The sequence below is a fragment of the Salvelinus alpinus genome, chromosome 6 (genome assembly GCF_045679555.1).
Source record: "Salvelinus alpinus chromosome 6, SLU_Salpinus.1, whole genome shotgun sequence".
NCBI classification, from domain to species: Eukaryota; Metazoa; Chordata; class Actinopteri; order Salmoniformes; family Salmonidae; genus Salvelinus; species Salvelinus alpinus.
Genome location: NC_092091.1, coordinates 91,985,289 through 92,009,718, shown reverse-complemented (window position 1 = coordinate 92,009,718; position 24,430 = coordinate 91,985,289). Strand labels below are relative to the sequence as shown.

At 41.9% G+C, this 24,430-nt stretch overlaps 1 protein-coding gene across 2 annotated transcripts; it reads right to left on the bottom strand.

Annotated features, from left to right (window-relative positions):
• Window positions 1-6,149: 6,149 nt before the first annotated feature.
• Window positions 6,150-23,902, bottom strand: LOC139579593 (protein NLRC5-like). Of its 2 annotated transcripts, XM_071408354.1 has the most exons (12): window positions 23,330-23,896; window positions 21,077-22,748; window positions 20,592-20,876; window positions 19,921-20,349; window positions 19,209-19,637; window positions 12,563-12,820; window positions 12,219-12,464; window positions 9,159-9,416; window positions 8,461-8,802; window positions 8,093-8,362; window positions 7,830-7,913; window positions 6,150-7,695 (listed from the first exon to the last, which is right to left on the bottom strand). In XM_071408354.1, exons 1-12 carry the CDS (start codon window positions 23,664-23,666, stop codon window positions 7,629-7,631), a joined length of 4,677 nt encoding a protein of 1,558 aa, XP_071264455.1. In that variant the 5' UTR covers window positions 23,667-23,896; the 3' UTR covers window positions 6,150-7,628. The 2 variants fall into 2 exon arrangements, with proteins under 2 accessions (XP_071264455.1, XP_071264456.1); XM_071408355.1 differs by lacking the exons at window positions 8,461-8,802; window positions 9,159-9,416 and having other exon boundaries at window positions 23,330-23,902.
• Window positions 23,903-24,430: the final 528 nt, after the last annotated feature.

Genomic DNA, 24,430 nt, shown 5'->3' with positions numbered 1-24,430 from the left:
CTGAAATGTTTTAAGATGAGTAATTCGTTATATGACGTTGGTCTCTGTAATTGTTCTGGCTGGGTCAGCACTATTTCAGATTGCAGCTGCAATGTAGAACTGTGATTTATACCTGAAAAATGCAAATTTTTCAAAAAAAAAACTATGCTATACCATAAATATGTTATCAGACTGTCATCTTATGAAGTTGTTTCTTGGTTAGTGGCTATATATATTTTTATTTAGTCGAATTAGTGATAGCTACTGACGCAGGAAAAAACTATTGGGAGTAAAAAAATCGTGTCCTTTGCTAACGTGGTTAGCTAATAGATTTACATATTGTGTCTTCCCTGTAAAACATTAAAAAAATCTGAAATGGTGGCTTTATTCACAAGACCTGTATCTTTCATCTGGTGTCTTGGACTTGTGATTTAATGATATTTAGATGCTACAAGTTACTTGTGACGCTATGCTAGCTATGCTACTCAGTGGGGGGGGGGGTGGGGGGTGCTACCGGATCAGGGTTGGTGACTCGTGAGAAGTTAAACAATAAATCTATGTTTTGTTCGAAAAATGTGCATATTTGAGGTATAAATCATAGTTTTACATTGCAGCTACCATCACAGCTACCATCACAAATAGCACCGAAGCAGCCAGAGTAATTATAGAGACCAACGTGAAATACCTAAATACTCATCATAAAACATTTATGAAAAATACATAGTGTACAGCAAATGAAAGACAAACATCTTGTGAATCCAGCCAATATTTCAGATTTTTTAAGTGTTTTACAGCGAAAACAAAATATAGCATTATATTAGCTTACTACAATAGCCAACCACACAACAGCATTGATTCAAGGCAACAGTAGCGATAGCGACAAAACCAGCAAAAGATATTAATTATTTCACCTAACCTTCATAAACTTCATCAGATGACAGTCCTATAACATCATATTACACAATTCATATATGGTTTGTTCGAAAATGTGCATATTTAGAGCTGAATTCCGTGGTTATACATTGTGAAAATGTAGCAACTATTTTCCAGAATCTCCGGATATATTTCTGATACTCACCTATTCTGACCAAATAACTAATCATAAACGTTACAAAAAAATTCTTGTTGTACAGCAAATGATAGATACACTAGTTCTTAATGCAATCGCTGTGTTAGAATTCTAAAAATAACTTTAGTACGACATGCAGCTTGCGTTATAGCGAGAGAGCGCCCAAAATCTGGGCGGAAACTAATAGTAAACATTTTCGACAGAAATATGAAATAACATCATAAATGGGTCCTACTTTTGTTGAGCTTCCATCAGAATCTTGCACAAGGGGTCCTTTGTCCAGAACAATCGTTGTTTGGTTTTAGAATGTCCTTTTTCCCTCTCGAATTAGCAAGCAAAACTTGCCAAGTGGCGCGAAGCTGTCCATCGTGAACAAACGCAGAGAACGGAACACGCCAAAACTCCCGAAAAAATTTCAATAATCTGATAAAACTATATTGAAAAAACATACTTTACGATGATATTATCACATTTATCAAATAAAATCAAAGCCGGAGATATTAGCCGTCTATAAGGAAAGCTTTTCAGAAGCCAAAGCTGATGTCCTTCCCGCGTCTTCCTGAACAAAGGAAATTGGGGTCCTGTCATTCCAAGACCTCTCTTTTGACCATAGATATAGCTAGAATCCCCATTTCACCTCTCACTGCCTATTGACATCTAGTGGAAGGCGTATGAAGTGCATGTTTAGTCATACATTTCAAGCGAATTGAAAGGGAAGCCCTGGAACAGAGCCTCAATTTCAGATTTTTCACTTTCTGACAGGAAGTTTGCTGCAAAATTAGTTCTGTTTTACTCACAGATATAGTTCAAACGGTTTTAGAAACTTGAGAGTGTTTTCTATCCAATAGTAATAATAATATGCATATTGTACGAGCAAGAATTGAGTACGAGGCCGTTTGAAATGGGCACCTTTCATCCAAGTTACTCAATACTGCCCCTGCAGCCCAAAGAAGTTAAGGAGAAGCATATCTTTAAATCTGAAATTAACATTTGTATCTTTTATCAATGTTTATTATGAGTATTTCTGTGATTTGGTGTGGCTCTGTGCAAATTCACGGGATGTTTTGGAGGCAAAGCCAAATGTAAACTGAGGTTTTTGGATATAAATATGAACTTGATCGAACAAAACATACATGTATTGTGTAACATGTTGTCCCGGGAGTGTCATCTGATGAAGAATATCAAAGGTTAGTGATACATTCTATCAATATTTCAGCTTTTTGTGACTCCTCTCTTTGGTTGGGAAATCGCTGTATGCTTTCTGTGACTAGTTGCTGACCTAACATAATGATATGTTCTGCTTTCGCCGAAAAGCTTTTTTTGAAATCGGGCACTGTGGTTGGATTAATGAAAATGTTATTGTTAAAATAGTGTCTAATACTTGTATGTTTAAGAACATTTTATTATGATATTTCTGTTGATTGAATTTGGCGTCCTGCAATTTCATTGGCTTTTGGCAAGACAGCTTAAACAAATCAGGTAAACACGTAAATGTTTCTCTTACAACCCAAATGGGGGTTGTACTTTCCTATAGAAGCTGAGACCCAACTCATTGGGTTCTTAACTCTGCACCTTTCCTATAGAAGCTGAGACCCAACTCGTTGGGCTCTTAACCTCTCTTGGGCACGTGAGACGGTAGCGTCCCACCTCTTCAACAGCCAGTGAAACTGGTGGGCTCCAAATTCATATACAGAAATACTCATCATAAAAATTCAGAAAACAAAACATATTTTACATAGGTTTAAAGATGAACTGCTTGTGAATCCAACCACGGTGTCAGATTTTTTAAATGCTTTACGGCGAAAGCATACATTACGATTATGAGAACATAGCCCACTAAACAAATCATTACAAACAGAAGCCAGCCAGCTAGAACAGTTACACAATTTAGAAATAGAGATAAAATTAATCCCTTACCTTTGATGATCTACATATGGTTGCAATCAGCAGACAATATTTTCTCAATAAATGTTATTTTTGTTCGATAAAGTATCTTTATACCCAAAAACCTCCGTTTTGTTTGCGTGTTTTCTTCAGTAATCCACAGGCTAAAACGCAGTAAAAACAGGAAGACAAAAAAAATTGTCAAATGTCCCAAATTGTATCCGTAAAGTTCATAGAAACATGTCAAACGATGTTTATATTCAGACCTCAGGTTGTTTTTAGCCTATATATATATATATAATCAATAATATTTCAACCGGACAATAACGTCGTCAATATAAAATGTAAACAAGAAACGCACTCTCTCGGTCTTGCGCAGGAAAAAGCTCTGTGACACGACAGGGTCCACTCATTCAGACTGTTCAAACTTCTTAATTTTTCAGAATACAAGCCTGAAACATTTTCTGAAGACTGTTGACATCTAGTGGAAGGCATAGAAACTGCATTTTGAGTCATAAGTCAATGGATACTGTATTGGCATTGAATAGAAAACTACAAAACCCCCCCAAAAACTACTTCCTGATTGGATTTTTCGCAGGTTTTTGCCTGCCAAATCAGTTCTGTTATACTCACAGACACTATTCTAACAGTTTTGGAAACTTTAGAGTGTTTTCTATCCAAATCTACCAGTTATATGCATATCATATATTCTGGACCCGAGATGCAGGCAGTTTAATTTGGGCACGCATTTCATCCAAAATTCCGAATGCACCTTTCCTATAGAAGCTATAGAAGCTGAGACCCAACTCTAGTTCGTTGGGCTCTTAACTCTGTACCTTTCCTATAGAAGCTGAGACCCAACTCCAGTTCGTTGGGCTCTTAACTCTGTACCTTTCCTATAGAAGCTGAGACCCAACTCCAGTTCGTTGGGTTCTTAACTCTGCACCTTTCCTATAGAAGCTGAGACCCAACTCGTTGGGCTCTTAACTCTGTACCTTTCCTATAGAAGCTGAGACCCAACTCTAGTTCGTTGGGTTCTTAACTCTGCACTTTTTGAGTGATTGTTGACACCTCCAGATTTGCAAATATAACAATAAAATAAGTTGTTTTGAAGAATCCGCAGTTTCTCTTCCTTTCCACATGTGTCCTACAGTTGCAGAGTGTTACTAATCCATGCGTTTCTGTTGTTGTCAAAGTTGTAATTCAACTACATGGTACTGTAATACTCAGACAGACAGACATACAGTAGTTCAACTACATGGTACTGTAATAGATGCCAGAGGATTGGTCTGCGTCAGAAGTGTAGCATTCACTAGCAAATCACTTACTTATGCACAGTCAAAGTATCCTGCCCATTGGTTAGAGTGTTTTGCCTTACGCTGGGCCGTCTGTGAGTAGTTTAGTCATCGGTTAAGGGGCAAGCCTTTTACTGTATGGACAGACAACAATCTATTAACGTACATCCTGTCCAAAGGAAGCGGTGTCAGCATTCCTGAAGTCACAAGGGGAGGCTGGTCTACAGAGCCTCAGCTCACTCAGTCACTGGTGCCATCTGAGATGTCAGATGTGAGAGTCCTATCCCGTGATGACCTGATATCAAAGCAGCATCAGGATGACACACTCACCAGAGTTGTATTCTACGTGGACAGAGGCCGGAGACCTTCTAGTAGGGAATGTGGCCATGAACCAATCGAGGCTCTGTGGATCCTGAAGACCTGGGAGAAGCTCACTGAAAATGGGTGTACTATGAATACTGCAAAAGTTCGCTGTCAAAGAAGATGCACCAGTATGTAGTACCTACCTCCATGAGGGCGACAGTCTTGAAGGGCGATAAAGCCGGTCATCAGGGGCTACAGCGGACGTTGTACCTGCGAGACAGAGGTTCTTATGGCATGGTCTGGAGTCTGATGTGAGAGAGTACGTCAAGACCTGCAAGAGGTGTGTGATCACTAAGGCCACCGAGCCAGAGGCCAGAGCTCCATTGGAGAATATCATCACGACTGAGCCCCTTGAGTTGGTGTGTGTGAACTTCTGGTCTGCTGAAGACTCCAACAACAAGTCCTTGGATGTTCTGGTCATCACTGACCATTTTACTAAGACTACTACTCTTGTGTCCGAACCAATCATCTAAAGCAGTGGCCCTTCAGCTGTGGAACAACATCTTCTGTGTGTATGGTTTTCCTCATCGTATCCACTCCAACCAAGGGGCCAACTTTGAAAGTAAATTGATTGCTGTGTTGTTGAGTGCTGCAGGAGTCCAGAAGTCGCACACGACTCCCTACCATCCGATGGGGAATGGGGGAGTCGAAAGGTTCAATAGAACACTGGGAAACATGATCAACGGCCTCTTCACAATTTATATATAGTCACGGCCTCCAACGGCCTCTTCACAATTTATTTATAGTCACTGCCTCCGACTGCCTCTTCACAATGTATTTATAGTCACTGCCTCCGACTGCCTCTAATGATCTAAAGATCTTTCTGAACCGTTCCTCTGTAGCAACTCCCTCTGTTCACTGACCTATTAAAATAGATCACCTATAAAGCTTCCACAAAGTTTCCAAGATATATTCTGAGATCTCCACTATTCTGGATATTTCCTATATCCCGAAATAGTCCCTGGATATTCCTGACTCCCACAAATTAATCCTGCACGAGCCACCAAATTGTCTGCACGATTAACCATTCAACTACACCCTGCTTACCCAATAGCAGTCCAGTAATTCCTGGTCATTAACCCCTACAGATCTGCCGCTCTGCCTTACCACTGAGCTAGTCGACAGCTAGGGACTGTGGCTCAGACTCAACAGTAAGGTCTTACAGTAAAGTGGGATTTCCTCAGAGCCTAATGCCTATGCTGCCTCGCCCTCACTCTATAAACCCTGCACCTCTTCAGGATCATCCAGGACAGAGTTTCTTCCGTAGAAAACTATGATGGGGTGCCCCCTGTAAACTGGGTTGGTTTAGCCCAGAATCCCCCCTCTTATGACTCCGTCAAGCATTTCGCTACACCTGCAATAACATCTGCTAACTATGTGTATGTGACCGATAAAATGTGATTTTATTTATACCAGCCACTCAGGTCTCTTCTAGACTAACTAACCAGATGCAAAAAATCCTCAATTATTTAAGTCTATTTCAGAACCTGAAAGTAAAACGACATGCACTTGTATGCCTCTTTGCTGACACAGGGTTTCAGAACAATAAAGAAAAGTTTATTCAACATTCCAGAAACAGGCATCCCACATAAATCAGTCAATCACAAATCAATATCACCAATCAATGATACGCAACATCAACAGTAAATAAAGCAAGATAGCACTCTTAGTACACTCCATTATCATTAACTTTTAAAACATTTATTTCCATTTATTTCTAAACATTAACATTCCCTACTCAATTATAATCCCACTCGATCCTATTCTTCCCATTACTTCCTAAACATTCAACATTTTTAAACCCTTCAATAATTATACCATTTCATCATTATAACATGTCATTACCAACCTCCTACAGACCATAAGGCCTTGTCCTTTAAACCTAACCAACACAGTCTAGAAGCATCGTACCTTAAAGCAACCAACATTAAAACATTCTGAACCATTTTACTGCATTACTTGAATCACCTTGTAATATCTCCCACTATGTTTCCCCAGGCTTTCAACATTTAACATATTTAACCTTTCATTATTATCTTCATGAATTCATAATTAATTTCTTCTTCTTTTCTTTAATCAATGTCAATTCTCTCTCAATGTTCATTCTTCTTTGCGTTCCACGTGTGGGTGAGAGTGAAACTTCTTTGTGTGTGTGTGTGTGTGTGTGTGTGTGTGTGTGTGTGTGTGTGTGAGAGTGATTGGGGCCTTCCTAACCATGTCCTCTGTCACTAAAATGTCACAGAACTGGGCCTTGCCTACTACTCTTGAAACCTCTATGTCCATCTTCAACATCCATCTTCTCTTCCTCTTCCTGGACTAAGACCTGATGTTGTTTCACCAGATGTCAAACCTCTTGTCTGTCAGGAAGGGTCTTCTGTCCTGGATTCAGCCTTCTCTTCCTGGACTAAGACCTGATGTTGTTTCACCAGATTTTAAACCTCTTGTTTGTCAGTAAGGGTCTTCTGTCCTGGATTCAACCTTCTCTTCCTGGACTAAGACCTGATGTTGTTTCACCAGATGTTAAACCTCTTGTTTGTCAGGAAGGGTCTTCTGTCCTGGATTCAGCCTTCTCTTCATGGACTAAGACCTGATGTTGTTTCACCAGATCTCAAACCTCTTGTCTGTCAGGAAGGGTCTTCTGTCCTGGATTCAGCCTTCTCTTCCTGGACTAAGACCTGATGTTGTTTCACCAGATGTCAAACCTCTTGTCTGTCAAGAAGGGTCTTCTGTCCTGGATTCAGCCTTCTCTTCCTGGACTAAGACCTGATGTTGTTTCACCAGATGTCAAACCTCTTGTCTGTCAGGAAGGGTATTCTGTCCTGGATTCAGCCTTCTCTTCCTGGACTAAGACCTGATGTTGTTTCACCAGATCGCAATCCTCTTGTCTGTCAGGAAGGGTCTTCTGTCCTGGATTCAGCCTTCTCTTCCTGGACTAAGACCTGATGTTGTTTCACCAGATGTTAAACCTCTTGTCTGTCAGGAAGGGTCTTCTGTCCTGGATTCAGCCTTCTCTTCCTGGACTAAGACCTGATGTTGTTTCACCAGATGTCAAACCTCTTGTCTGTCAGGAAGGGTCTTCTGTCCTGGATTCTGTTGTTGAAGAGTCTATAGAACATGATAATTATTACATTATTACATTAGACAACACATCTCTATCTGCCAACTGTTGCCCCCAGGAACAGACACACCCATATGATCTCTCACACACATGCTCTGCTCACCGGCACACACACCCTTACCGTACGGTGTGTATTGAAGTGTTGGTAGAGACCAGTTGGAGTATTCTGTCAGTCAGAGCATCAGTGATGTCATTGTGACTCAGGCTACGACACAGAGAGACAGAGAGAGAGCGAGAGAGAGAGAGAGAGAGAGATCAGACATATGTCATCTAGTGTCACACACACACACACACACACACACACACACACACACACACACACACACACACACACACACACACACACACACACACACACACACACACACAGTGAAAGCCACTCACTCCAGGACTTGTACTTTATGCAGGTGTGTGATCAGGGGCTGTAGGTGGTGGTCTGTGAGTTGACAGTGGCTGAGGTCCAGTTCTGACAGACCCTCTGAGTGTTCCAGAACCAGGGCCAGAGATCCACAGGCCTTCTGGTCCAGCTTGGTCTCACTGAGGTCCAGCTCCCCATCCAGGGCTCTGCACAGGGACTCTGTGTGCCTCAGCAGCCCCTCTTCAATCCCCTCACACACAAGGTCCAGCAGCTGAAGTAGCAGAGCTTTGCTGGGGCTGAGAGGACAAGAAGCAGAGACAACATCATGACACAGAGTAGGTTTAACTCCTACTGATAAACTAGTTGGTCAAATGTTTGTATTTGTATGTCTAACCTCAGCTTGACAATATGCAGGATGGGAAGCAGCTCCCTCAGTGCTCTGTCCTCCACCTCACAGTCTCTTAGGATGAGTTGGACCTGGTTCTGGACCAGCTGGGTGCTGTGTTGGTTCTGCTTCAGAACAGAGTTGATGGCCCTGCAGTGGTCAGTGGTCAGACACAGAGCCTCTCCTGGGTCCTGAGCTAACAGGTCCACAGAGGAGGAGCAGGAGAAGTCCAGCCTGTAGTGCAGAGACCTGAGCAGCCATTCTGCTGTTGGTGGTGGTGGTGGTGCCCCCTCGTGGATCTGAGAGGCAGCACAGCACTGGAGGAAACTCAGCAGTAACTTCCTGTCAACACTACAGAGAGAGACAGAGAGAGAGACAGAGACAGAGAGACAGAGAGAGAGAGAGACAGAGAGAGAGCGACAGAGAGCGAGAGACAGAGAGTGAGCGACAGAGACAGAGAGAGAGAGCGAGCGAGAGACAGACAGAGAGAGACTTATTTACACACCATCACACATTAAAACACTGATAAACACACTACAACTCTGTTTATCAGGTCAACTTCCAGGCGTTACCCTTCAATTCCAACCCTAGCTGAGGTTAAGGTTAGTACGTTACACTAAGGTTAGGGTTAGAGGTTAAATCAGTCAGGAAGTAGAAAGCCTCATAGTTCAATCCATTCTAGCAGGGTCAAAGAGTGCCAACTAAACCTGAGTTGGGAGACTCTCTCCAGAAGAGGCAGGATGCTCTCTATCTCCCCCGGTGGTATGGAGGTCCACAGCAGGTTGACTTTGACTTGGTGGCTGTGCTGCAGGGTAAAACACAGAGCAGAACAGTCCACTCTGTCCAGCTCTCTGCTGTTCAGGTTGATCCAATGGTCTGAAGACCTCAACAAACTGGACACACAGTCACTGTCTCTACTGTCATAGATGTGTCTGATGGAGGACTTTACAAAGCTGGAACTGGACCTGAGCAAACATGGAGAATGGATTGTTGTGGTTATGTCAAGGTTTTATAAAGATATGAATAATTAAAGTCTATACATTTTGAATAAATATCTCCCACCTCTTGAATAAACCCTAATGATATTACAGAGGAAAACTCAGAACAACATGTCACTGGATACAAAGTTATTTTCTTCTTTCTAGAAAGTCTGATCAGAGAAAGAACTTCATCCGGCGCCGAAACGAGATGGCCGCCTCACTTCGCGTTCCTTGGAAAATATGCAGTATTTTGTTTTTTTATGTGTTATTTCTTACATCGGTACCCCAGGTAATCTTAGGTTTCATTACATACAGTCGGGAGGAACTACTGAATATACGATTAACGTCAACTTATCATCGTTCCTACCAGGAATATGACTTTCCCGAAACGGATCCAGTGTTTTGCCTTCCACCCAATACAATGGATCTGATCCCAGCCGGCGACCCTGTGCGACGCCGTAAAAGGGGCAAACGAGGCGGTCTCCTGGCCAGGCTTCGGAGACGGGCACATCGCGCTCCACTCCCTAGCATACTACTCGCCAATGTCCAGTCTCTTGACAATAAGGTTGATGAAATCCGAGCACGGGTAGCATTCCAGAGAGACATCAGGGATTGCAACGTGCTCTGTTTCACGGAAACATGGCTAACTCAAGAGACGCTAACGGAGTCGGTGCAGCCGGCTGGTTTCTTCATGCATCGCGCCGACAGAAACAAACATCTTTCTGGTAAGAAGAGGGGCGGGGGGGTATGCCTTATGATTAACGAGACGTGGTGTGATCATCATAACAACACACAGGAACTCAAGTCATTCTGTTCACCTGATCTAGAACTCCTCACAATAAAATGTCGACCGCATTATCTACCAAGGGAATTCTCTTCAATCATAATCACAGCCGTATATATTCCCCCCCAAGCAGACACATCGATGGCCCTGAACGAACTTTATCTGACTCTTTGTAAACTGGAAACCACACACCCTGAGGCTGCATTCATCGTAGCTGGGGATTTTAACAAGGCTAATCTAAAAACAAAACTCCCTAAATTCTATCAGCATATCGATTGTGCTACCAGGGCTGGAAAAACCCTAGATCATTGTTATACTAATTTCCGCGACGCATATAAGGCCCTCCCCCGCCCCCCTTTCGGAAAAGCTGACCACGACTCCATTTTGTTGATTCCAGCCTACAAACAGAAACTAAAACAACAAGCTCCCGCGCTCAGGTCTGTTCAACGCTGGTCCGACCAATCTGATTCCACGCTTCAAGACTGCTTAGATCACGCGGATTGGAATATGTTCCGCATTGCGTCCAACAACAATATTGACGAATATGCTGATTCGGTGAGCGAGTTCATTAGGAAGTGCATTGACGATGTCGTACCCACAGCAACGATTAAAACATTCCCAAACCAGAAACCGTGGATTGACGGCAGCATTCGCGTGAAACTGAAAGCGCGAACCACTGCTTTTAACCAGGGCAAGGTGACCGGAAGCATGACCGAATACAAACAGTGTAGCTATTCTCTCCGCAAGGCAATCAAACAGGCTAAGTCCCAGTACAGAGACAAAATCGAGTCGTAATTCAACAGCTCAGACACAAGAGGTATGTGGCAGGGTCTACAGTCAATCACGGATTACAAAAAGAAAACCAGCCCCGTCGCGGACCAGGATGTCTTGCTCCCAGACAGGCTAAACAACTTTTTTGCCCGCTTTGAGGACAATACAGTGCCACTGACACGGCCCCCTACCAAAACCTGCGGGCTCTCCTTCACTGCAGCCGAGGTGAGTAAAACATTTAAACGTGTTAACCCTCGCAAGGCTGCAGGCCCAGACGGCATTCCCAGCCGCGTCCTCAGAGCATGCGCAGACCAACTGGCTGGTGTGTTTACGGACATATTCAATCAATCCTTATCCCAGTCTGCTGTTCCCACATGCTTCAAGAGGGCCACCATTGTTCCTGTTCCCAAGAAAGCTAAGGTAACTGAGCTAAATGACTACCGCCCCGTAGCACTCACTTCCGTCATCATGAAGTGCTTTGAGAGACTAGTCAAGGACCATATCACCTCCACCCTACCGGACACCCTAGACCCACTCCAATTTGCTTACCGACCCAATAGGTCCACAGACGACGCAATCGCAACCACACTGCACACTGCCCTAAACCATCTGGACAAGAGGAATACCCATGTGAGAATGCTGTTCATCGATTACAGCTCAGCATTTAACACCATAGTACCCTCCAAACTCGTCATCAAGCTCGAGACCCTGGGTCTCGACCCCGCCCTGTGCAACTGGGTCCTGGACTTCCTGACGGGCCGCCCCCAGGTGGTGAGGGTAGGTACTTAATATGCCACTTAATATAATGTTTACATACCCTACATTAGCCATCTCATATGTATATACTGTACTCTATATCATCTACTGCATCTTGCCATCTTTATGTAATACATGTACCACTAGCCACTTTAAACTATGCCACTTTATGTTTACATACCCTACAGTACTCATCTCATATGTATATACCGTACTCTATACCATCTACTGCATCTTGCCTATGCCGTTCTGTACCACCACTCATTCATATATCTTTATCTACATATTCTTTATCCCTTTACACTTGTGTGTGTATAAGGTAGTAGTTGTGGAATTGTTAGGTTAGATTACTTGTTGGTTATTACTGCATTGTCAGAACTAGAAGCACAAGCATTTTGCTACACTCGCATTAACATCTGCTAACCATGTGTATGTGACTAATAAAATTTGATTTGATTTGATTTGATTTGAACCACCTCTTGAGAGTAATCCTTCCCAGAAAGGGGAGAAGATCTGAGATGTTCTTCTCTAGAAGCCTGTTCTTCCTGAGGTCCACAGTGATGTTGTGGGTTGAATGCTGCAGCAGAGAGAGAAGCACTTCCCAGTCCAGCCTGCAGGAGGTCAGGTCTCCACCAACCTTCTCCAGGAACCACTGAGTCAAGTCCTTGTCCTGAGCTTCATACACAACTACAGTCAGCTGCTGCAGAGTGTCTGAGTTCAGTCTAGGAGGTTGGAACATACAGGCAGTCAGAAATATGAAGAAAAACACATGAATGAAGTTACTATTTCTACTTTTAAAAAACATCAGCTCCAGACTGACCTGAGAGAGAGAGATCCCTGGTGACACAGCAGTGTGATGAGAGAGTGACCCTGGATGCATAAGTCAGTCAGGTCCAGACACTGAACCCTCCAGAGTCTCAGCAGGGACGCCACACTACTCAGAGCCCTGGATAACACTCTCTCTGGTGCCTGGCTGCTCTTTAGGACCAAGGAGAGTTCTGGGACAGTCAGTGGAGTAGCACCTCTCTCTGTCCTCATAACCAGTCTGGACAGTTTCACTGCCATACCCACATTCAGCCTTTAATGAAAAGACAAAACTCAAGTCACTTTTTGAATCTGTACCCCAGCACTTTGAAATTATTAAATGACTATGAGGTTAAAGTGAAACGTGAATAATGATGAGTGAGAAAGTTAGAGGCACCAATATCATGCATGCTAACCTCTCACCATTACAATAACATGGAGGGGTTAGCATTTTATATCATATCCCCAAGACATGCTAACCTCTCATCACTAACAGGGAGATGTTAGTCTCGTGTCTTTGTAATGCCGGATTAAGTGTTATGACATGCTATTCTATAAAATACTTTCTCCGTAATTAATATTACCTGATTGAACTAATCATGTAAATATAATTAACTAGAGGAGGGGCACCACGAAATAATATTTATAGAGCTGTTATCTTCCGAATAAACTCTTAAGGACCTAGTAATATTTTACATCCATAGCAGTCAATATTAATCGTCATCTCATTCAGTCTCATCTGAAAGTTGTAAATCCTTGGTTATCTGCAAGAATCCTGGCTAACAAGTTGAATCAGCAATACAAAATTGGGTTTAACTATTTATTTACTAAATACCTAACTAAATCACACAGAATTACATATACACAGAAGGAATCATACCTTGATTACAAATTACGTCATAAAGGAAAACGTCCATAGCGGCCAGAACAGATATGACAGCTTGTTACATAAAATAAAAGGGGCTGGGTTTGAGTGAAAGAGCGGGAAGACTCAGTAACAAAGGAAGGAGCTGTGCTATCGTAAATACAATATATTATGCATTCTAAATTACCGGCCATTTGGAAAAGGAAAATGCAATAAATATTTACTCTGAGCTGCGCTTCGGTAGGTTGGTGGTAGATGGAAGACCGTGTTGCCCAACTGGGTCCTTTGTCCTTTGAAGAATGTCTGTTGCTCACTGGATACGTTGTAGTAACGTCGTTGTGTAGTAGACGGTTTACTCTGACTGTCCTTCCTAACCTGCGTTTGTAGCAGCTGTTGCTAACTCAAAGGCTAGGAGGTATCACTTCTGTAGTGAATAAGATTTCAAAGTTCATACCAGTCGCAACCAAAGCTCATGCTGAGGTTGGTTTAGTTCTGTAGTTATTACCTGAACCATTCTGACATGTGATCGTCACCCTAATATCCTCGGAACAGAAGGTAAAATTTTTGTCAATGGCTTATATAGTGGAGGGAGAGGGGTGTGGCTGAAAAGTTTATTACCTATGTCTCTTCACAGGGGCGGGCCACTGGTTGAGCAGAGGCCTAACCTTATGAAAACCCAAATCTCTCATTTGGAAGCTAAAATTACATTTAATCTCTTCACAAATAATTTAATATTCAAACATTTGAATTAAACAACAATTCCATGTGAATCCGATACCTCTGATGTTTAGACTTTCCACAGTAGAGTTTATGTCATTCTATCATTGATGAGAATGTGTCAGAGGGCAACCGAACTGACATAATATACCTTAAGTACCACCGCATGTTCAGTTGGTCGGATTACAAGAATATAGTTCAATCCCCCCCTAACGTCTGATGTTCCAAGAATCTCTATGTTAACCAAAGGGGCTTTCTAATGTCACATCAGTAGAGTAGGGAGAGGAACGGGGGGGAAGGAGGTATTTATGACTGTCATAAACATACCCCCAGGCCAACGTCATGACATTAGCATTTAATATCCCAAGACATGCTAACCAATCACCTTAGCATTTGCATTTCTTTGGAGGTTATGATTCAGTAGGAATGTCTTCTCTCTCTTTCTCATCTCTACATTATCCATCAGTGGAAGAAATCTGAAAAAACAGTTTAAAACACAGATGATACACAGGTGAGTGATGAGGACTGATATGAGTAACAGAGTTGGGGTACTGAAAACGAATAGCACCATATGACTCGATACCTTTGACACCATCGATCACCACATTCTTTTGGAGAGATTGGAAACCCAATTGGTCTACACGGACAAGTTCTGGCCTGGTTTAGATCTTATCTGTCGGAAAGATATCAGTTTGTCTCTGTGAATGGGTTGTCCTCTGACAAATCAACTGTACATTTCGGTGGTCCTCAAGTTCCGTTTTTCGACCACTATTGTTTTCACTATATATTTTACCTCTTGGGGACGTCATTCGAAAACATAATGTTAACTTTCACTGCTATGCGGATGACACACAGCTGTGCATTTCAATGAAACATGGTGAAGCCCCAAAATTGCCCTCGCTAGAAGCCTGTGTTTCAGACATAAGGAAGTGGATGGCTGCAAACTTTCTACTTTTAAACTCGGACAAAACAGAGATGCTTGTTCTAGGTCCCAAAAAACAAAGAGATCTTCTGTTGAATCTGACAATTAATATTGATGGTTGTAAAGTCGTCTCAAATAAAACTGTGAAGGACCTCGGCGTTACTCTGGACCCTGATCTCTCTTTTGACGAACATATCAAGACTTTTTCAAGGACAGCTTTTTTCCATCTACGTAACATTGCAAAAATCAGAAACTTTCAGTCCAAAAATGATGCAGAAAAATTCATCCATACTGTCATGACGTTAGCCTGGGGGTAGGTTTATGACAGTCATAATTACCTCTTTCCCCCCTCCCCCGTTCCTCTTCCCTACTGATGTGACATAAGAAAACCCCTTGGTTAACATAGAGATTCTGGGAACATCAGAAGTTGGGGGGAAATGAACTATATTCTGGTAAACCGACCAACTGAACATTTGCGGTGGTACTTAAGGTATATTATGTCAGTTCGGTTGCCCTCTGACACATTCTCACCAATGATAGAATGACATAAACTCTACTGTGGAAAGTCTAAACACCAGAGGTATCGGATTCACATGGAATTGTTGTTTAATTCAAATGTTTGAATATGAAATTATTTGTGAAGAGATGAAATGTAATTTTAGCTTCCAAATGAGAGATTTGGGTTTTCATGAGTTTGGGCTTCTGCTCAACCAGGGGCCCGCCCCTGTGAAGAGACATGGGTTATAAACTTTTCAGCCACACCCCTCTCCCTCCACTATATGAAGCCATTGACAAAAATATAACTTCCTGTTCCGGGTACATTAGGATGACGATCCGATGTCAGAATGGTTCAGATAATAACTATAGAACTAAGCCAACATCAGCATGAACTTTGGTTGTGAATGGTATGAACTTTGAACTCGTATTCACTACAGAAGTGATACCTCCTAGCCGTTGAGTTAGCAACAGCTGCTACAAACGCAGGTTAGGAAGGACAGTCAGAGTATCCCGTCTACTACACAACGACGTTACTACGACAGTGACCACCAGAGACATTCTTCAAAGGACAGAGGACTCGGTTTGGCAACCCGGTCTTCCATCTACCACCAACCTACTGAAGCGCAGCTCAGAGTAAATATTTATTGCATTTTCCTTTTCCAAATGGGCGGTAATTTAGAATGCATAATATACTGTATTTACGATAGCACAGCTCTTTCCTTTGTTACTGAGTCTTCCCGCTCTTTCACTCAAACCCAGCCCCTTTTATTTTATGTAACAAGCTGTCATATCTGTTCTGGCCGCTATGGACGTTTTCCTTTATGACGTAATTTGTAATCAAGGTATGATTCATTCTGTGTATATGTAATTCTGTGTGAATTAGTTAGGTATTTAGTAAATAAATGAAATAAATTCCCGCTCTTTCACTAAAACCCCGCCCCTTCCCTTTGTGTAACAAGCTGTCATATCTGTTCCGCCCGCTAGGGACGTTTTCCTTTATGACGGCAAGTTGTAATCAAGTTATGATTTAATTGTGTATGTGTGATTCTGTGTGATTAGTTAGGTATTTAGTAAATAAATAGTTAAACCCAATTTTGTATTGCTGATTCAACTTGTTAGCCAGGATTCTTGCAGATAACCAAGGATTTACAACTTTCAGATGAGACTGAATAAGATGACGATTAATGTTGACTGCTATGGATGTAAAATATTACTAAATCTTTAAGAGTTTATTCGGAAGATAACAACTCTATAAAATATTATTTCGTGGTGTCCCTCTCTAGTTAATTACATTTACATGATTAGTTCAATCAGGTAATATTAATTACGGAGAAATTATTTTATAGAATAGTATGTCATAGCAATTAATCTGGCATAGCCAAAGACACGACAATGCTTTTGTTACTTCTAGTATAGACTACTGCAATGCTCTACTTTCCGGCTACATAGATAAATCATTAAATAAACTTCAGTTAGTGCTAAATACGGCTGCTAGAATCCTGACTAGAACCAAAAAATTTGATCATATTACTCCAGTGCTAGCCTCCCTACACTGGCTTCCTGTTAAATTGAAAGACTAATCCATTCTAAATAATAGCGGGGCGATTTCGATGGAATGCGTTGTCAATGGTCCGCTGGAACAACGTATTGGGAATGGAGTCGTATTTAAAATACTGAATCATAGGAGAGACAGTTACCTAAATCTAATGAATTCTAAATAATAACGAAGTGACAATTATGATAGAGTTGTGCCTATCGAAATGTTATTATTCTTATGGATTGACTGACTAACGTTGTAAATTTATCGAAGTACATGGTACTTTTAAAATTTGGAGTAGAGAAAGTTGGAAAGCTTGCGATAGACTTAAAGCGGAGCTCGGTTTGAGTAGGGGGTAAATTGCAGGAGGCAGGTTGGGTTGTTGCTAACTAACGTTGTGATATCATTGAGTACTAACGTGAAACTGTGTCATAAAGTAGAATACACCATAACGGTACTCAAATGGATTTGACAGTTGTTCGGGTACAGCCGCTGATTTTATGTTAAAGGGACGTGCATCACAGTTGTGTGTGTCTAATGGCAGGGTACTCCTATCAAGCATTTTAGGGAGACTGTTTGAAGAGAGACTGAATGGGTTTTAGATATAACCATTAAGGAAATTTAAAACTAATAATTTGAGGGAGTACTATATATTTATTATAATTATTAGGTTTTGTTTGTAGTAAACGTTTGGGTTTGAGGGGATTTCCATGTTTCCCAGCGACAAGATATCTTAAAGGGATACACTCACATATGGAATATTAGAAGTTTTGTTTTCTGAGTTTTCACTAAATACGTGAATTTTTTAGTTATTTAGTTATTTTTTAATCTGATACCAGATTCGATTGACACTACCCATGTGAGAGACGCTGACTCGGTCTCAACTTTTAAGTCTTTACTAAAGACTCATCTCTTCAGTGGGTCATATGATTAAGTGTAGTCTGGCCCAGGAGTGTGAAGGTGAATGGAAAGGCTCTAGAGCAACGAACCGCCCTTGCTGTCTCTGCCTGGCCGGTTCCCCTCTCTCCACTGGGATTCTCTGCCTCTAACCCTATTACAGGGGCTGAGTCACTGGCTTACTGGTGCTCTTTCATGCCGTCCCTAGGAGGGGTGCGTCACTTGAGTGGGTTGAGTCACTGACGTGATCTTCCTGTCTGGGTCGGCGCCCCCCCTTGGGTTGTGCCGTGGCGGAGATCTTTGTGGGCTATACTCGGCCTTGTCTCAGGATAGTAAGTTGGTGGTTGAAGATACCCCTCTAGTGGTGTGGGGGCTGTGCTATGGCAAAGTGGGTGGGGTTATATGCTTCCTGTTTGGCCCTGTCCGTGGGTATCATCGGATGGGACCAAAGTGTCTCCTGACCCCTCCTGTCTCAGCCTCCAGTATTTATGCTGCAGTAGTTTATGTGTCGGGGGGCTAGGGTCTAGTTTGTTATATCTGGGGTACTTCTCCTGTCTTATCCGGTGTCCTGTGTGAATTTAAGTATGCTCTCTCTAATTCTCTCTTTATCTCTTTCTTTCTCTCTCTCGGAGGACCTGAGCCCTAGGACCATGCCTCAGGACTACCTGGCATGATGACTCCTTGCTGTCCCCAGTTCACTTAGCCGTGCTGCTGCTCCAGTTTCAACTGTTCTGCCTGCGGCTATGGAACCCTGACATGTTCACCGGACGTGCTACCTGTCCCAGACCTGCTGTTTTCAACTCTCTAGAAACAGCAGGAGCGGTAGAGATACTCTTAATGATCGGCTATGAAAAGCCAACTGACATTTACTCCTGAGGTGCTGACCTGTTGCACCCTCGACATCCACTGGGAGTTTTTCCTAGCCACCGTGCTTCTATACCTGCATTGCTTGCTGTTTGGGGGTTTAGGCTGGGTTTCTGTACAGCACTTTGAGATATCAGCTGATGTTAGAAGGGCTATATAAATACATTTGATTTGATTTGACTCCATCTTTAAAAACAATACAACTATGAATTGGAATTGTGTTCAATTTCAATTCCTACTGAATTACAGTTTCTACAGAATCTTCATATGTGCATGTATTAAAAAGACAAAGACAGCGTAAAACAAATACTATCTACACCAGTTAAATGACATATGGACTCTTGTTGGATAAACTCACTCACCTCAGCTGTGAGATGTAGGACAGACACTGAAGGAAACTCCTCACTTCACTCTCTTCATCTGACCAGCCCCACAGCTCTACTGGTTTCTTCTCTGGTTGGAGTTTCAGCACTTCTAGGAGGAGGGAGGCCTTTTTATCTGAGAGGTCTAAGGACCAGACTGCAGGACTGGCTGACTTGTAAACTAGCTGTAATGCTGGAAGGACACTCCTGCCTTGAGTCTCATAGTCCTTCACATGTGAGTACAGATCCAGCAGGAAACCACATTTCTGATAGTGATATACTTCAGACAATGACAACACTTTCTCTACAGTTGTTTGTATGGTTCCTCTCTCATGAAGAGCTATTTGAAGACACAGATTCAGTAGGAATGTCCTCTCTCTCCTTGTCCTCTCTTTAGGGCATCTTCTCTGATCCTGTGGTGGAGTAAAACTGCAAGAACAATTTAACAACAAATAGATGAATATGTGAGAGATATGATATGTATTTCTGAAGGTCACATTATGGTGGATAAAATACAATGACTATCTTTCTAAAATCATTATCCACTTAAATTGTTCCTTAAAATCCTGACCACAAAGTAAGATTGCATCTTTTTAAACAGTATGTGTATAAATCGTTTATTAAGTTATTGCAGGAAGCTACAAACTTCCTCTCTAAAGAGAAATACAGGGACAGACAACTACAACCTCTGAACTGTACTGATCCAACTCACCTCAGCTGTGAGATGTAGGGCAGACACTGAAGGAAACTCCTCACTTCACTCTCTTCATCTGACCAGCCCTTCAGCTCTACTGGTTTCTTCTCTGGTTGGAGTTTCAGCACTTCTAGGAGGAGGGAGGCCTTTCTCTCTGAGAGGTCTATGGACCAGACTGCAGGAGCTGGCTGGTAAAGTGGCTTCAATGATGGAAGGACACTCCTGGCTGTTTGATTCCTATTGTACTTCACATGAGAGTACAGATCCAGCAGGATGTCGTATCTCTCAGTTTGATACACAGAGAACAATGACAGCAGTGTGTTCACAGTTCTCTGGACTGTATATCTGTGATCTAGTGCTCCTTGTAGACACAAATTTAGTAGGACTGCTTTCTCTTCTGTCTCCAGTTTTTCAGGGGATCCTCTCTGATGTTGTAGAGGGGTAAACCTGTGACCCATAAAACAGTGTCTATGTTCAGATAGAAGCAGGGAGAATGTGACTGCTGCCTCTTTAATAGAATGATCACTGTTGTCATGTCTATCTTGTGTTGTTGTAATGTCTTGTTTAAAAAAAATACTAATATTCTAGAACGCAGACTTTACTGTTGTTAAAAAAACTTTACTAATTATATAGTAAGTACTGTAGTATTCTATAGTAAAGTGTTATTATTTGTTCATATTGGCACTCACCTGAGCTTGTTGATATTTGGTAGACACTTTAAAATGGTTTTGCTGAGAGCTTCACTGAGAACAGTTCTCTGATCCCAGTGTAGACAGAGATGAACCATCTCTAGACTCTGTTTCATCACTTCTTCTGCTTTCTCAAACACTCGTCTTTCACAATGGACTGGAAGGCGCAACTCATTTCCACAGAGACCAAGTAAGCTGGTGAAGTCCATCTCTGCCTCACTTCTCAGCAAAGTTGTCCAGAGTTGACACAACATTGAGGGGTCAGATGAATCATCAGAGGATGGTCTTTAAACGAGAACAGGTTATAAATTATATTATACTGATTATTTCAAAGTAGCATGACACAGAAGTGTTTATAACTCAGTATCTGAAGGGAAGAGAATATAAGAGATATTTTTTTAAAGATGGGTTGCTTCATCCCAATATCTCTTTCTTTTACTTGTTAATTGGCAATAAACTGGTGAATTAGACAACACAAATATTACCCAAGATGTCTGACGTTCTTCAGAGAGCCCAGTATCAGCCTTACTCCTTGGTCTGACACAGTGCAGCCATTCAGGTCCAAGCCAACCTTTCTCTCTGCAGACTGACTGGTCACATAAGAGACTGCACAGCACTGGTGAGGATCAAGATGTTCTCCACTCAGGTCTAGATGATAGTCCAGTTTGTACAGGAGAAGCTGACAGACCTCAGTAGACTGATATTCATACAAGCACTGACACAAAAACAGAAGATCTTTATCAGACTCAGGAGCACCACCTTCTGCATGATCTTGGTTTGTTTGAGATGGAAGAAATGTGTTCACCATTTCCTTGAAGAACCAATCTGACGTCTTCTTGATCTGTTGAGCAGGAACAAGACTGTTTACCAATCTAATATTCCTCTCATTCAGAAGCCCACACAGGAAAGGAATCAAGTGTTTTGTGTGTTTCCATTCTTCAGTCTGGCACTTCTCTACAACCTCTCTGATTTTGTCTGGATTCTGTAAGAGCCAAAGGGCACCAAAGAACTCCTGCATTGTGTAGTGGAGAAATGCAGAGTAAGTGTCTGACGCTGTGGGTGAAATCTTAACCATAAGTGCCCCCAAGAATGCAAAATGGACACTGCTTTCTTCACAACTCAGTGTTGTCAAGTTCATGTTTTTCTCATTTGTTGCATCAAAAGCAATTTCTGCCAAAGACAATATTTTCTCTCTGTTTTTTATGAGACACTTGTCATGATCTTTCATTCGTTTGGCACTGTGTTTTTGGATGCAGTGACGGAGGATGTTGATGTACATCTTAGTTGTAGAACATGGCTGCTTAGAATCCGCTAGGGTAGAATAATAACTGCAAGCAACCACCATCAGTGCATAGATTGGGACATGGCAGAGACTGAACAACTCTAGGTTGTTTAACACACTGCTCAAGTAGTCAGGCTCAGCACTCAGCATCTGTGTTAAGTAAGCCCTGATGGATTCATCACTGAACCCTTTCACCTCCACTCTGAACCAGTCTGTGGGCCAGTCTGTCAGAAAGTCTTCAGATTGATCTGGTCTGCATGTGGTCACAATCTTTGCATCCGGGAGGAGGTTCTCCACAAGGTCCTTTACTACCGCCAGAGAGGAGAGGTCTGTGATTGCATCAAATATGATGACAACGTTTTCAGAGTTCTTCTTAATATCCTGTAACACTTCTTCTTTGCTTTCTTTTGGCTCACTGTACATGTTAAAGAGAAGGTCCTCCAAGCTCATGGGTTCTCTGTGTGAAATGTCTCTCATGTCAAAATAAAACATGTAATCTAGTTCCCTGTGATCTTTCTCTGCCCAGAGGTTCAACATTTGATGGGCGACTGTTGTTTTTCCAATTCCAGGTTTTCCAACCAGGAGGATTTTCTCATGTGTTTTAAGCAGCTCAGCAGGGGATGTTTCCTGTTTGGCCATGGGGATGAAGCTCTTTAGCTTTTTAGGCCGAGCTTTCTTGCATCTTTTGCTTTTCACTTTAATTTTAGAGTCAAATGAATCCACATATGTATCTAACACAAGAGGGGTGTAAGAGAAAGTCCCCTCATTTCTTAATCTCTCTGGTAGGAGACCACAGTTTTGTTTCCATGCACACTCTGTGATCCTCCGTGCTTTACATTTCAGCTGTTTCTGATATCCGTGACAGGGTTTTGAACCTAAATAAGGGTATTAAGGGAAGAGAAAGTAAATGCACTGTGCCAACAAATCAAAGCCAATCTAAAGGACGAGAGAAAATCAGGATAGAAAGCTACAAGGATACACTGGTAGATCTTCATAGATTGAAGGTGATCTTTTGGGGATAAATGGTCATCAAAAACAAGAAGGACCGAGGGGCACTAAAAACAAAGTTAAAATGCCTTTATTATGATGGGCATGTTCAATAGAACAATATCTATAAAGACTCTGACACGTTTCAGCATAGCCTTCATCAAGGAGGACAATAACACAAATCTCTATTGAACATGCCATCATTATAAAGGTTTATTTACTTCATGAAAAGTGCATTGGTCGTCCTTGTTTTTGATGAACAATCTAAAAGGGTACATTAACTCCCTTCAATGTGCACTTCAAATAGCTTCCCCAGCAGCATGGAACTAAAGGAATAGTGCCAAAAGTACAAAACCTGTTCACAGAGTGCATATATTTGAAAGACACATTTTAACAGGTCTGTTATTTTCAACCCAGCCAATTGTATACTATATAGTGTATACTAATAGGATACTATAAGATCACTGACCAACAAAGTAGTCTGTCATCTCTGTGTCTTCCTTGAAGGGGAAGTAGCTGATCCATTGCTGTAAGTCAGCGTCGCCTAAGGTCCTCTTCCTTGTGATGTCGAGAATCGTCAGTAACTCGTAGCATGCAGCCTCTCCTTTGTCTGAGACCCAGTCCAGAATTCTTCTGGTTTGGTCAAAAAAGTCAACTTCAGCCTGAATTTTACTGACTTCCTCCTCGTGAAGAACCTTGCGCTGGAACAGGTTTTCCACAATGAGGGGCAGATTCTGAAGCCTTCCAATGAGAAGTAGCCTTCCATTTGTAATGTACTCTAAAGCAGATTGTCTTGTGGAAGCCATGTCTCAGGTTGTTTCTGCAGCATCACTGATATGTTTCAACAAGTAGGATCTCTGGACGAAGACAGTACATAGTCAGTCAACAGTAGAACAGTCAAGTAATGATTAGGTTTATTTATTAAATGTAACTTTTTATCCCATGTAAATAAACATACACCAACTACATGTGACTGTATCTATGACAATGGAGTAAAACAAGAGTATATTTGGGGTTCTGATGGGGTCAGATCAAAGATGGATGACAGTTGAACTGATTCATTCAGCAGAAGTTATCTGCACTATGGTTACCTGAACGTTGTTGGACATGATCTCTTCCATGCATATCAGTAACAGTACTTCTCCTTGAGTAGGATATTAAAATACTACTCATATTACACATATGATATATCTAGAAATTCCTTTTTTCATAACACAACTGATCTGTGGGTCAGTGGTGGATAATTAGTGGATGATAATCAGTGGAAGATAATTAGTGGAGGATAATCAGTGGAGGATAATTAGTGGAGGGTAATCAGTGGAGGATAATTAGTGGAGGATAATCAGTGGAGGATAATCAGTGGAGGATAATCAGTGGAGGATAATCAGTGGAGGATAATCAGCGGAGGATAATCAGCGGAGGATAATCAGTGGAGGATAATCAGTGGAGGATAATCAGTGGAGGATAATCAGTGGAGGATAATCAGCGGAGGATAATCAGTGGAGGATAATCAGTGGAGATAATCAGTGGAGGATAATTAGTGGAGGATAATCAGTGGAGGATAATCAGT

What these genes read in the sequence shown, in the direction of transcription:
- LOC139579593 (XM_071408354.1), bottom strand. Translation starts at nt 23,666, where the DNA reads ATGGCTTCCACAAGACAATCTGCTTTAGAGTACATTACAAATGGAAGG. An exon ending in TCCTACATCTCACAGCTGAG is followed by an intron (nt 12,821 to 19,208) that starts GTGAGTGAGTTT and finishes TTTTCATTAAAG; the next exon opens with GCTGAATGTGGGTATGGCAG. An exon ending in GGAAGGATTACTCTCAAGAG is followed by an intron (nt 9,417 to 12,218) that starts GTGGTTCAAATC and finishes ATGTTTGCTCAG; the next exon opens with GTCCAGTTCCAGCTTTGTAA.